We start from the raw sequence: 15367 nt of genomic DNA on the forward strand, positions 1-15367 counted from the left end.
AATAGTATAAAAATTTTTATTCTCTTAATATAAGAAGATAATGACGTTTCTATATATAAGATAATTGAACGTTTTTACTCTTTTTGTAATTATTTTCGGCGACGATATACTATTTTTAACATATTTCTTCTCAATCTAATAAGGATAAGTCATTCACATGTTGTCGAATCCGAATTAGAAACAACTTTCCTAAGAGATCTATAAACAACTTAGAAACAACTTTCCTAAGAGACCGAAAAGTGTGCATGTAATGGAAGTTTGGTATACATATTAATTTCAGTAATTAAATATAAGTCCACAAATTTTAATTTATAAGAAACGTATCTTATATATTAAATGTGTTACGATAGATAATACGTTGACTCCAAACCGAGTCAAATAATATCATAAATTATTTAGTATATTTGTCTATTAGATAAATGTCACTTCAGATTAGGCAATTTTTGCGAGTGATATATAGATATATCCTTGCAGGACTAAGCAGGAATATTTTAGAATAGCAATATAATCCATGATGATTCCACAGAAAGTCGAAATGGGTAATGTCATTACCTTCTTTTTATATTAAAACATTAAAAGTTTGTAGAATATTATTTGCATAATATTAACCACGCTGTATTCTTATTAGCCTGTATTTTTCCTTATCTTCATATTTGACTTGAACAATTCTAAAAGTTATTTTGTAAGATAAATAAATTTATTTATTTTTGTGTTTAAATAAATGAAAGAATGTTGCGCCGGTGTGCGGCTACAATTTTTTTAGTTTAAAAAAATTATATTAATTAATATTAAAAATTATAAAGCAACATGCATAAGAAAATTTAATTTTATATATTTATATATATTTTAATGTATAATTATGGTATATATAGTATATGTATAAAAAATTTTAACTCTAAAACAGTTAAAAGTCACTCTTTAAAAGTTTTAATTAAATATTATGTCTATAATATATTTCAAAATAAACGGGCGAATTTGATTCAAAGTTAATATCTGCTATTCATTTTTAAAATTTGCTCTTTTATTTTTTGTTTGTTAACTATTAAATAAAACATTTTATTAACTATATACAAGATATAAAGCGACTTTAATCGATGAGTAGATTTGCTGAAGCTAAAATTTCATTATATAAAACTATATAATTGTTATTTCTAATGTAGTTTGCATTTTTATATATTAAACAACAAAGGATTAATACTTAGCAATTTATCGACGGCACGAAGATTCGTTCCATAAAAGAAAAGTATTAGTCTTATCGACGTATATGTAGCACACCTGTTATTGCATGCAATTGTTATAGATAAAAATATAACAAAATTGTACTTGGCATCGTAAAAACAATTCCACATACATTATCAAAGAGCACAACGTAAATAGTAATTAAACACAACGTGTCTTTACAGTAAAAGTGGCTTGAATTCATGGCCAATATACGCCAATATTAGCAAATATTACATACACACATTGCATATGACATGCAATCTACATGAATGTAGATCAATATTTAGCGACCAATATTTGTGCGTATAGTTATGTATGTATGTATGTATGTATGTATGTATGTAATGTGTATGTATGTACGTATGTACATACCATACATTAGCCATGTCTCAAGCCGTCTTTAAAAAATGTGCCGATCAGTTCGTAGTCACAGTTTGTTACAGTCAGATGGTGTAACTGTGTATATATATATATATATATATATGCGCGAAGTGCAAAGTGTTAAATATATATACTAACAAATACAAAAGATCGGATATTGCTGAATAAATAAATTATTTGTCAGGAGCAACAATGAACGTGGAAATACTAATTAAATGGACGAAATTTATTTGATGTATAACTGATGACTATTTGGTGATGATTATTAGAAGTTTGGGCGGTCTTCTTCAATGAAAGTTGATTGTTTAAACATTGGTTGAATATGTCAGTGAAATATTGTGAAATTGAATATGGTCTTGAGATTTTGTATGCGTAACGTAATATCCAATTATCGTTGTGAAACTGCGTTTCAGGATATATGTACATATATGTATATGTAGATATATAAAAATAAAATTTGTAGGATTGATATAAAAATAAACTATTTGGAATACTTATAAGAATTAAAAAGTCATAAAATAATTTGTACAAAGAGAATTAAAAATTATTTAAAGAGAATTAATTTTGAGAAATTATTAATTCTAAAAATTAATTTGACTTTGACTAATCGAGTAGATTGACTTTAGTCAATAATCGATAAGTAAAATATGTCTTTTTTTTAAATGATTTTATTAATTTAATTTAATAATAATCGATTAAAGTTTCACTTTACTTTTTACAAAGTAAACTTTATTCAGTTAAATAAATAACACACATACAAAATTTTAGAACTTTTTACACAAACTTTATGGACCTTACAAATTTTAATAAATTTATTATTTAATTATTGTATCAAGTTCTTGTGATGTAAAAAATTAAAACAATTTAAAGTTTAATAAATTTCTTTAATATTTACATTTTAAAAAACATCGAAAAAAAAGATAAGAGCTAATACCAATGGCATTTATAGGTTTCTTGAAGACGAAGACAGATACCAAAACTTATATTAAATAATATTGTCAATACTTACAAGTCGTAGTTTACAATCACGGATGTCGAGAGTAATAATGACAATGAACATGAAATTTGCTTCCTTCGTATTTATGCTTACTGTAGTGCTGCTGGAATCAAAACTAAATGTCCATGGACAGTCGATATCCATACAGAAAGTACTATTTAACTTCATGTTTCCTAAGGATCCCCATATAGTGAGAGTAAGGAAACCAGAAGATATCAAAACAACAATGAATAATGTAACTACACTGGATTTTGTAAGTGCGAGTTTGTTTTTAATATTTCGTTCTGTTAAAAATATACTTGGGAAAATAATAGCGTAATTAGAAAGATAATTATTTATGCAAAAAAAAAACAAAACCTTATTTTTTTTTAATATTTTGGTATATATTGATGATTATATAACTAGTAACAATTCAGTTATCGATGTGCTTTGTTCAAACAAAGATATATTGATTAAAACAATATTATTATCTATGAAATAAGAAATGCCTCAATTCTGTATTACAGAAATGCTTCAAAAAAGATTTTGAAATTATTATAAGATTGATAATACTCACAAAACTAAATTAAAAAGTTCAACTAATGTCGATAAAAAATTAATTAGTTAAGAAATTAATTTTATAACAGATTGAAATAACTTTTGTTTTGGAAATGCAAATTAATTGCATACAATTTTAAAATGTCGCCTTTTTTGCATAAAAAAACGTCTTTTTGTTAATTTACGTAAAAAAATGTTACGTGTAAAATATTATTGAATCAGATTATTGAAAAATTTTGTATCCCCTTTTTTAACATTCTATATGTTTATACAGTTTGGTTTGGTAGAGAAATATGGTTACTCCGCCGAGGAACATTACGTTACAACGAAAGATGGTTATAATTTGATAATACATAGAATATCAGGAAGTCCTTTTTTTAAAGGTCAACGGACAGGAAAAGTTGTATTTCTTCAAACTGGTCTCTTTGGTACATCGGATTGTTGGGTGTTGATAGGTGCTGGTAAAGATCTTGGTGAGTGATTGTCAATACATTTATACATGATGTATTAGTTATTACGAGGAACATCCAAAAATAAATTTTCCTATCATAGAATAATGAAATAAAAGATAAGACAATCATAAAATTTTTTTATTCTATTGAACCTTAAGTTACGAGGGTTTGAAAAACTTTAAGCCTCAACATTAAAATGGCATCACTCGTAAAAATCATTTTGGTACTACAATCGTACGTGCTTTGAAAGATACTTGTGAAAATTGTAGACATTTATCATTGTCATATATTAAGTGAAAAATTAAGCATGCGTAAACTAACTGTGCATTGAGTGCTGCACTGTGGACCAAAAACGCATTCGAATGAATATTTCCAAGACTTTATTGGAGCAGTTTAAACGAAACGAGTCGGATTTTTTGCGTCGATTAATAACTGTTGACGAAACTTGAACCCACTACTTCTGAGATGAAAAAATAGTCAAAACAGGAACCAATTGCAAAAGGTGAACCTGTTCCGAAGAAAGCGAAAATGGTTTTATTGGCCAGGAAGGCGATGACGACTGTTTTTTGGGGTATTTATGGAATTTTGTTCATCGGTTTTCTTGAAAAAGGTGATCAACAAAATTACCTTTTTTAAGAAAAGGAAAAAAGGAGCCAAGTGTGTTCGCCTCACAAAAAACCGTTACATACTATACATTATTACAGTATACAAAAAAATGAAATAAAATCTTTAAATTGCGCCATTTATGAAAGGAATATATTTTCTTATATAGAATATTGAGAAATCGATTAATTCAGTCGTTTATTGTGAGATTTGATGATCTCAGTTGCTCGGAACTTACCGACTCACATAAATATACGGTTGGTCTCGCTTCGCGTTCACTTGGCGCGAGACACTACCGTGTCTCTTGAAATAATAACGGGGTGTATTACGCACCATTAATTGACAAGCTGAAAGCAGAAATTGCGAAAAAACGGTCATATTTGAAGACGAAAAAAGTTCTATTCCATCAAAATAACGCACTGTCACACATCGACAGTCGCCATAGCAAAAATTCACGAATTGTAGTTCGAATTGATTAATCATACACCGTATTCACCAGATTTGGGCAGCTTTTTTTTTTGTTTTCTAGATTTAAAGTTTGCGGTTCGGAGAACAGAGATTTTCACATCGAATGAGCAGGTTATCGCATCCGTATATATAAAAGCCTATTTTGCAGAGCAAGACGCCAACTATTATTTGAATGAGTTAAAGAGATAGGAGCATATGTTGAAAAATAAAATTGAATTTGATCGAAAAAATACTTGTTTCTACTTTCTATGTTAGGCTTAATTCAAACGACTTTCGTACTTTTCAACGTAGTTACCATTGATATTTAATCACTTACCATAAAGTGACATCAGTTTTTTGATACCGTACAGTGGTGTAAAAAAATATTCTTTTGGATTGAAACTACGATTTCACTTCAACTCTAACTTCATTGTTGCTGTTAAAACTTTTACTATCAAAATATTTTTAAGTGTAGGAAAAAAAGTGAAAATTATACCTTGTACATATATAGGTTCATTACTTGAACTTTTACATATAAATGTCTCGAAAAGTATATACATATAAAAAGTACGGAAAAAATAAAAGTTTTATAACTTCAAAGGAAACATAGTACCATTAGTTGGACTTTGAGTGGCGTTGTCAAGATCAGGGCAAAGTCACAAATAATAAATTCATTATAATAAATAAAAAAAATTTAATAAGACGTTTTCAAAATATAAATATATTAATAAAGATGAAAATAACTATACCTTTATCATAATTTATTACTACTAATAATTAATTTGGTAATATAATAAAGGAATTAATTATACATCATTAATTATCTTATGTTATAGCATTTTTATTAGCTGATAAAGGATATGATGTATGGCTTGGAAATGTCAGAGGAAGTTCTTATTGTAGATCACATGTAAAATTATCTCCACGAAATAAAAAGTTTTGGCAATTTAGGTAAAAATTTATTTTATAAATACTATACTATTACATTTTAAAGAAATATTTTTGTTAATTTCAACTTCTTTTCGTTATTTTCATTATTTTTAGTTACATATATATGTTTTTCTTTTTATATTTTTAATTTTATTTTATTTATGCGCTAGGTTTCTGCTATCGATTTCTAGTTAAAATCGATTTTTCCTTAGTAAAAAGATATAAAAACTCGAAATACTGTGTATTTATTCAAATTGCAATTGAGTTAAAAAACTTATAGCAAGTACCTAATAGTATTTCAGCATAACACAAATAGTAAAAGAGAAAATAGAATTTATTTTTATTGTCTAGTTTTCACGAGATAGGAATGATAGATCTACCGGCTATGATTGATTACGTACTTGGTTATACAAAACAAAAAAATTTGTATTACGTCGGTATTTCTATGGGAAATACTGTATTATTTACTTTTTTATCTATAAAACCCGAATACAATGCAAAAATAAAATTGGCAGTCTGTCTTGCACCAGTCGCCTTTTGGAATGAAGCATCTCCTACTGTACAGTATGTTACTAATATGTTACACAATATTAAAAACTTTGAGGTAAGATAATATACCAAAATATTTTAACAGAAATAAAGATTTATTTTATAGTGTATATGTATATAAATACTGCATTAACCATGCATTATTATGTTTAATAAGAAAATTTTTATTAGCAACATCGTTTAATTATTATATTTATTACTAATATTTATAACTAATAAAATTTTATACAAACTGTAATAAATAATAAGTAAATTCATTGAGAGTAAAATGTTATTTTTAAAAAATAAGCATTAAATTAATAAATTAATAATAACAAATTAAATTAATCAATTAACAATAAATTAATATTTAAAAACGTGATATCAGCTTATTAAATACTGCGCAATATTAGAAATAAAATTAGATAAACATTCAAATTTTTATCCGGTCAAGATTTAATCCGGTTTTTTTTATTGATATATTCTCCTATAATGTGTATGATTATAATGATAAAATGATGATATAGAGAGTCACAATTATTAAAATGTACAAAAAATTTTTATAGGTCTAATACGGTTTCTTTTTGATATATAATTATTTTAAGATTTTATTCTTCGAGGGAGTAATCACTTAATGTAATCATTATAAAATTTATATGAAATTCCGATATATGATCCGATAATTATATATGCAACTACAAGAAATAATTGTGTAATATTAGATAAAATAGTTTATTTTACCAAATGATGACTGCATACATAGTGAGGAAAATTATTTTTCATCAAACAAAATTATATAAAATCAAATGAAATTATGTAATCTGTGGACAATAGTTTCAGATAGTTCTCCCTCTGTTATTCTCTGTATATTACATTCTACGTATCATACCTTGTATTGTCTTTATTGCAATTCTGTTGCGTTTACATTTTATATATTTATGTTTATATTGTTTATTAGGAAATCTTAAATTCCAATGAAATATATGAAGTATTCGCTTTAACATCAACAAGCATTATGATAGGAAGAACACTGTGTGCAGATAACACAATTACTCAGGCTATCTGCGTTGCATTAATGTTTCTGATGTCTGGAGCTAATCCAGCGCAATTAAATACGGTACATTACACATGTTTAATTTAGCACAATTTTACTAATTGTAAAACTGCTTTTATATTTATTAAAGACTAAAATTACAAAAATTACAAAATTATTAAGAATAAAAAAAATAAAGTTTCTAAGTTTTAAATACAGCATATATTTTAATATACAACAATGAAAATCGTTTCTAATAAAGTCATTCATTGCAGACGGCAATGCCGGAAATATTATCATATTATCCAGCTGGCTCTTCGGTGCAAACAATACTTCATTATAAGCAAAATATTATTACAAGTGAGTATATTAGTTTTTCTTTCAAATGTAAACATATCATAATATAAATTATAAACTATTATATTAATTACACAATAAAAAAAAGAGAAATGTGCGTTATGCGTATCTAAAATGTTTTTTAATAGTATTAATTATATTTTTATATTATTGTTTTTTATATTATCTTTATTAAATATATACAGGGTGAAGCATTTAAAACAGGTCACTTGAATAACTCGCTTGTTTTTTTACAATAGAAGGAAAAGTATTAAACAAAAGTTGCTTGGTTTCGAGGGACACACATAATGTGATGTCAATAATTGTTTTGTAGATGGAGGCGTAAAGGATAGGCAAAGGTTTTAAATCTGTTTTTTTTTAATGGAATACGTTTTTACATTCTGATAGAGCATTTTAAGACGAATACAGTGACCTATAATTGAAGGTCATTCAAAGTTACGCAAGGTCAATGGAAAATAATTGAATAATTGAAAAATAAATTATTTTAAGGCATACTTCGAATAATTTTGTGTCTTCTCTTGTTGATATACCGCTAATCGTTCAAGTGTATCACGGTATGTAAATACATTGAATCGCACATATCGAAGTGAATGTTTTGCGAATCAGGTGACCTGTTTTAAATGCTTTATCCTGTATATTGGTTCTAATGTAGTAAGCACACGAGTGTGCGTGCGTGTGTGATATTTCATTTTATATTTATCTTACAATTAGTAAAACTTAGATAAACATAAAATACCAACTCAAGAGATTTGTCAATATTTTTTATTTTAATTCAAGTTTATATATAAATAATTAATACTCATTTCTACAGAGAAGTTTCAATCCTACGACTATGGATATATTGGCAATTATAAGCAATATAAACAGGCCACACCCATAACGTACGACCTTGACAAAATTACTGCGCCCGTGGCTATATTTTACGGCGGTAATGATTTGCTTGTTTTAAAATCGGTAAGATCATTTTAATTTTTTTATAAAAATATCTTTTGATTAAGATGTAAAAAGAGAAAAAAGAAACAAAATTTTATAAAATATGCAAATTATACATACATATTGAGTTTTTGAAAAAACTTTGTTTCTTCAGCTCGTTGTATTTACATATATGAAAATAATTATTAAGAAATAATTGCTTATTTCCTTAAATTACTATTATTAATTGTATCATCTTTCATATTTTTGTTCCTAGACTATCTTCGAGTTATATAAGCGTCTGCCAAATGTTGTCCTACTGGAGGAACAAAAATCATTTACTCATTTGGATTTTATAATAGCCATAGATGTTAATACTTTAGTATACAGTCGTGTAATAAAACTATTTCAGGAATTTGATAATAAGACATAGAAAATCGATAATAAATTAATCTATGCCTAATAATTCGTTAAAAATTTATTTATTATTTGTTATATAAAAAACACCTATTTTATTAGAAAAATTTATATTACATTACTATCAAGGAAGGATATAATTATTCATTTTTTTAAGCAAGTATAACAAAAAAGTGTTGCTGTTTATCATGGAAACATTCCTACCATATAGACATAAATCATAGTATCTTTAGACTGCTAGAAATATATTTTTAGATAAACATATAATATTATTATATGTGTAAAAATATATTTCTGTTTTTCTCTATCTTATTAGTTTTTACTAAATTCAATTTTAATCATATAAGCCGACAAACATCAACTGCCGAAACCTCAAAACCTAAATTAAAATTCTTCATTTCCTCTTTCGAGTCATTCTCTCAGAATAGACGCGCAAAGTGAGAGAGAACGTTATGGGCCAAATGAGTGCGTCTTTTTCTATATGTGAATTATCGTCTCAAACATACGCACGCACGCACGCATGCACTCTCTCTTTCTCTCTCTCTCTCTCTCTCTCTCTCTCTCTCTCTCTCTCTCTCTCTCTTTCTCTCTCAAATTTCTAACAATGCTCGGTCTAGAGATACTATGTCTATGATTCCTATTAAAAAATTTTTTATGTTGAAATATCAATTAAGAAATGTATACACTTTTTTTATTAAGATTTTTGATTAATGATACGGAGATTTTAATATACAGAGTGAAATTGAGTGGTTGGAGCAGATATTTTAAATAGATCGGAAATAGTGAAAGGATACATTTTTTTTTTCAATAAATATGACAAAGAGAGGTAATCGAACAATCGTAGGAGGGTGGGGATAAATGGTTTTGGATTATACATTGGAGGGTGAGGAAATTTGAGAAAAAATAAAAAATCTGAATATGGAAGATAGAATGGAATCGGTTTTATCATGTTCTACAACGGAAATCTCAGAAGTGTTTATTAAATTATTCGAAGCCAATATTTTCGTCGAAACTACGTTTTCTGTCTTCGACGTCAAATTCACCGTTCTTAAACTTTTGAAACCACTCACGGCAACTTCTCTCACTTAAGACAGCCTCACCATATATGGCTTCTACAAGCAAATCGATGCGCCTCAACTGCAGATTTCTTCAAATTAAAGAAGTAAATCAAAAGCTCCCGGAAATGACGCTTATTCGGTTCAAAAGTCGACATTTTCACACGAAAAAAGATATATATGACGCTGATGCAAAATCGCTAATATTTCATATTATGTTGTTGCCAGATATCCAACCTTACGATATGACGTTTTACAGCAGACAATTTTAACCATAACATACTGGTGGCGCCATCTTTTGTCAAACGGCGGAAACTTATTTATACTCCTAATAATTCTATTTCAGAAAAATTTGCACCGTTAGTAAATATTTTTAATTGTAAAATGGCCTACACAATCCCTAATATTTTAAATAAATTAATAAAACAAGGAAAGGACCAACTAAAACCATCAAATAATCAAAACGTGGTCTATTAGTTTTCATGTGAGGATTGTGATGTCAGATATGTTGGCAAAACCAAAAGGCAATTAAAAACACGAGTACATGATCACGTTTCCGACATCAATAAAAAAGTAAATTCTCCTTCTGCCATCTCAAACCACCATATTGAAAAGAACCATAATTTTGATAGAGAGAACGTAAAAATTTTGGATATTGAACAATTCTGTAATAAAAGACCGATTTCGGAAATGGTACATATTAAGAGATTCAATTAATCAAAAGCATTCAATTAATAGACAAATAAATGATACGGATTCTCTTCCAGAGTCATATTCCAATATAATACGGTCTCTTTCCCCTTTCTAGGCGTCCTACATTCCCCTTCCATTTATACCTCATTTTCGGTTTCCTTTTTCCTTGTCAACATTGCGTTACGGTACTTGATATTATCAACATTTTATTTTTCAATTTGCAATTTGCTCCAACTGAGACTTACAGTGTTCCTTTTATGTACTAGGTAATTTATTTTTATTTTAATTATTATTCCTTGTGATGATAATTTATATTATTTGAAGAGAGTTTAAAATATATATACAAAATTATATACATATCTACGGCCAGTTTAATATTAATTTTTATCGTTACACTGCGGTACATTTTAAATAATATTGATTGCTACTCTTGACTGACAAATGCATTTTACATAATGAAGAACCAAAAAAATTTTACCGAACGATTATGATTGACTTCTATTTCAAGCATCCGGATTTATAATATAATATATAAAAATCTTTTGCAGAATAATTCCGTTATTTAAATCTAAATTTTGTTAACATTGATAATGACCCGATCGCGCGCGGTGTCGAAACGTTTGCTTTATTTGTTTGTTGTTCGTTTAATATATTGTCTTTGTTTCATTTAATGATATTGTTTCTATTTGGCTCGTTGCCCGTTACACTATTTTAATTTATTTAGTTTTATTATTAGTCATTATGTAATTTGCTTTGACCGAATAAGATTTTTTTGCTTACATTTATTGTGTTGTGTTATTTACATACAATATTAATCCATTTTGATTTATTATTATAATATTTTATATATGTGTATGTATTCGTTCGAAAAATAAACTTTTTAAAAAATATAAATATATAAATACGAATTTAATTTATTAAAATTGTGCAGATAATGTCATCTAAAAATGTTTATTCTGATATTGTATAAAATTCAAGATAAAAAGAATAAGCTTTTTGTTATAACTTGAAATTAATGTAATTAATATAATTATCACAATGCTAAAAATATTAGTAAAGTTTAAAATATATTATATAAATATTTGATGTAGTTAGTAGGTACTACATCTAAATGTTATTCGATTATAACTAATGTTACTCGATAAATTTAAATTTACGAATTTTCAATGTAACAGTCTTTGTGTATAAATTTTCCAATAATTTCTAACCATAGAATAGCAACATGCTGTCGTCAACAATATTCTATATTTGTTAATTTATATATTTCTATTTTTATTAAAATAAAAACGTTTTAGTAGGTATTTGGTACAAAAATTGATGCAATATAATGGAAAGGCCGACATACGTACCAAGAAACTTTTGGCTACCTACGCTGTTGAATACCACTATATTATTCACTTACATAACTACTGATATTACGTATAAATATCTACAGGATACCTATTCCTATAATCCAGAAGATGATAATGCTATAGGCGTGCTAAATAATTTGAGTCTTCTAAATGATTTTCAACCTTCTATAGCATATTATGTGGAACCGTTGCACTATGATATAAAACTAACTTTACGTATCGAAAAATATGATAGCAATAAAACCATGAAGGCAACAAGTAATGAGCATATAATACCAAGAATTGAAGAAGGCAGGTTTGGACAATTCGGAAAATTTAAAACAATGATCCATGTCCTACGTTCAATCCATAAGATACAATTACACGTATTAAATAATTTTCTAAATGATTGGCTCAAAAATTTTGTACTTGAACAAGAGGAAAAGGAAGAAAAAGATAGAATAAAAATAGGCAAGACAATTCGTATATCAATGAATGATATGCTACAATTTATGTATACTCGCAGGACAAAATTAGTAGGAAGAAATGGTGTAACTCATAGACCAATGAAATATTTCTATACTCCTGAAACGAACATTTTAGACATTGAATTCTTCGAACTCGTAACTCCCGGAATTTATACCTTAAATATAGAAATAGTAGATTATATTTCAGATAAAAACAAAAATAGTTTAATCAGAACTTCCTACATGAACGAAGATGAAGATACAGTGTGAGTAAACACGTTGAGAATGCATATAGTTGTATAATATATATTGTCTATAATGTAATTGTTCCGTATTGTTCATCAGAAGCCATTTCTATGGTAAAAATTTATATATTCAATGCTACGTTATATAAAATCATTAATTAAATATGTACAATTAGTATATATATTATCCGAATGCTCCATTTATATGTATGTAACCTTATATCAATTTTTTTTAATATCACATATATTTAAATCATAGTATATAATTAAAAATTTATTATTATGCAATTATTATTATACCATTTTATCTAAAAGTAATTATAATTTATTAAATTATACTATAGATGGGTAATCCTTCCACACATCCAAGAGACTGGAACTAGACAATTGTTTCCCTGTTGGGATGAGCGACACCTAAAGACAACGTTTACTATTTCTGTAAAACATCCTGCAAATTTCTTTGCCTTAACCAACATGCCATTGCGAATGCTAGATAGCGATGATATTGAACATAATTTCAAGTGGGCACACTTTTATACCACTCCTGCAATCTCTACTTCTCAAGTTTCGATCATTTTGTGTAATTTTTTTCATGTAAACATTAACAACTATATTATTTTGTGGTACAGGAAGTCGTTTTCTCAAACAAAATCTCTGTTCTACGCGCAACAAGTTATGAAAAATATCTCATTTCATTTGGAATATGAATTTGGAGGAATCAAGATTCCAAAGATAGACCATATTGTAATTCCACATTTTTCGTACAACATCACAACGAAATTAGGATTCGTCTTTCATTCGTAATACATATTTCTACTTATAAAATAATCTCTTAAATAACAAAATAATAACATTGATATATTTATTAGATATTGTTTTAAATCCATAAATTTAGAATAATCAATTACATGTATTTAATATATTATATTATAGTAAAACATGAAATAAAGATCCAAACAATTTTTTTCTAACTTATTTTAATAAAAATATTTAAATTTTTGAAATTGTATAACATATTCTTTGTTATATTTCAAAATAATATATTATAATATATATATAATTTATATAGTATAATTACAAGAGATACTGTATAGCGTCTCGCGCCGCGCCGTAATAAAGTATATGCGTGATAATACAATATAACATTTATATTGTAATATTTCGTACACAAAGTAAGAAAAAATTAGCTTGTGTAAAACAAATTACATTATATTATATATATACATATCAGATTTAAATCATTAAAATTTTACATGTAAAAATCTTTTAGGGAAAGAGAACTTATTTATCATGAGGAGTTAGGACACATAATGAACAGAATAGAAATCGCACGCAGCATAACACGTAAAACAGCACATCAATGGTTTGGAGATACACTTGGTCCATTTTGGTCCAATTATTGGTTGCATGACGGTCTCGCTACATTATTCGGTGACGAAATTGTTGCTAAGGTTGTTTAATTGCTAATATCATATGTGTGAATAATAATAATTTATCTAATTCGTAAGATGAAATTATCAATGTTATGTTTCATACTTTTAGAAAATTTATATAATTTATAATTTATAGAAAACAGTTTAGTAAACTACATAAAATCGAGAAATTATATAAGTATAGAGAATCAAAAAATATTTATTAATATTTTATAAATTTTTATTTAAAAAGACAAATGAATGGTTTTACTTTTGAAAAAAAAAACATATTTTCAATAATAAAATTGACATATAAAAATTGTGACAAAAGTAATGAAATAATAAATGATAATTTTAGTATCTTTATAAGATGTCCAATAAAAATCGTAACAATACTTAAAGGTAGATTCCTGAGATTATTTTGAGACAAAAATCCTAATACCAAATGTTGAGGTTATAATAATTTTCTAATAATAAACTTGTCAATGAAATAACAAGGCAATTAAGAGTCAAAATTATAAGTGTGATCTAATAAACTATTTAATATTATATTATAAATTAAAATAAACTAAAAATTCACGCTATAAATACGCACGCAAACAAATTAAAATATGACTTAATTTGTCATATATTAATTTGATTGCGTGCGTATTTATAGTGTGAATATTTAGTTTATTTTAATTTATAATATAATATTAAATGGTTTATTAGATCACACTTCTAATTTTGACTCTTAATTGCATTTTTATTTCATTGACAATTTTTTAATACTAAGAGTCCTGCATATTCGTTCTATTTCTAATAATAAACGTTTAAAGTTTATAATTAGAATCCTATCACCTAAAATTTGCGCGTTCAAATGTGATTTGTACTTTATATTGTATCAGACTTAAAAGCATGATCTTTAAACATGATTCACAAATTTTAAATTTGGTATTTATTTATAATTTATTAATCTATATTAGCTCCACTTTTTATCATTTAAAACTACTAAAATGGAAAAAAAATTTCGAATCTTTTGGAAATTATTATACATATATAATATATATATATAATCATATAATTTCTTAATATACATAGAATAACATGGAATAAATACAACATTAAAAAGTCCTCTCAACTAATTTTAATAAATGCGGAGCAGACTTTCAAAATGCGTTTTGTCCGAAATTTCATTTTTTTAATTAGAAATGGCGTAATGTTTATTGTTTAAGGACTCATATTATAATAAGACTATGCACAATAACTACGTTTAACGAAACTATTAAAAGTTAGCGCTGGAACAAATATTGCGAAGTAAGTTAATATATAAATTCAGTCAATAATATATGAATGTACGTTTCTGCTTA

General features: G+C 26.4%; 2 protein-coding genes across 2 annotated transcripts; both read left to right on the top strand.

The window, feature by feature from the left end:
* The first annotated feature begins 2648 nt into the window (after window positions 1-2648).
* Window positions 2649-8831, top strand: LOC108777537 (lipase 3). The gene is made up of 8 exons (XM_018544452.1): window positions 2649-2852; window positions 3411-3609; window positions 5475-5589; window positions 5920-6172; window positions 7055-7213; window positions 7405-7489; window positions 8298-8440; window positions 8676-8831. The coding sequence occupies exons 1-8, from the start codon at window positions 2649-2651 to the stop codon at window positions 8829-8831; spliced, it is 1314 nt and encodes a 437-aa protein (XP_018399954.1).
* A 3059-nt stretch (window positions 8832-11890) lies between these two features.
* Window positions 11891-14066, top strand: LOC108777502 (glutamyl aminopeptidase). Its single transcript, XM_018544413.1, has 4 exons — window positions 11891-12210; window positions 12951-13127; window positions 13236-13406; window positions 13877-14066. The coding sequence occupies exons 1-4, from the start codon at window positions 11891-11893 to the stop codon at window positions 14064-14066; spliced, it is 858 nt and encodes a 285-aa protein (XP_018399915.1).
* The last annotated feature ends 1301 nt before the right edge of the window (window positions 14067-15367 follow it).

The sequence above is a fragment of the Cyphomyrmex costatus genome, unplaced genomic scaffold (genome assembly GCF_001594065.2).
Source record: "Cyphomyrmex costatus isolate MS0001 unplaced genomic scaffold, Ccosl1.0 scaffold441, whole genome shotgun sequence".
In the NCBI taxonomy this organism is placed as follows: domain Eukaryota; kingdom Metazoa; phylum Arthropoda; class Insecta; order Hymenoptera; family Formicidae; genus Cyphomyrmex; species Cyphomyrmex costatus.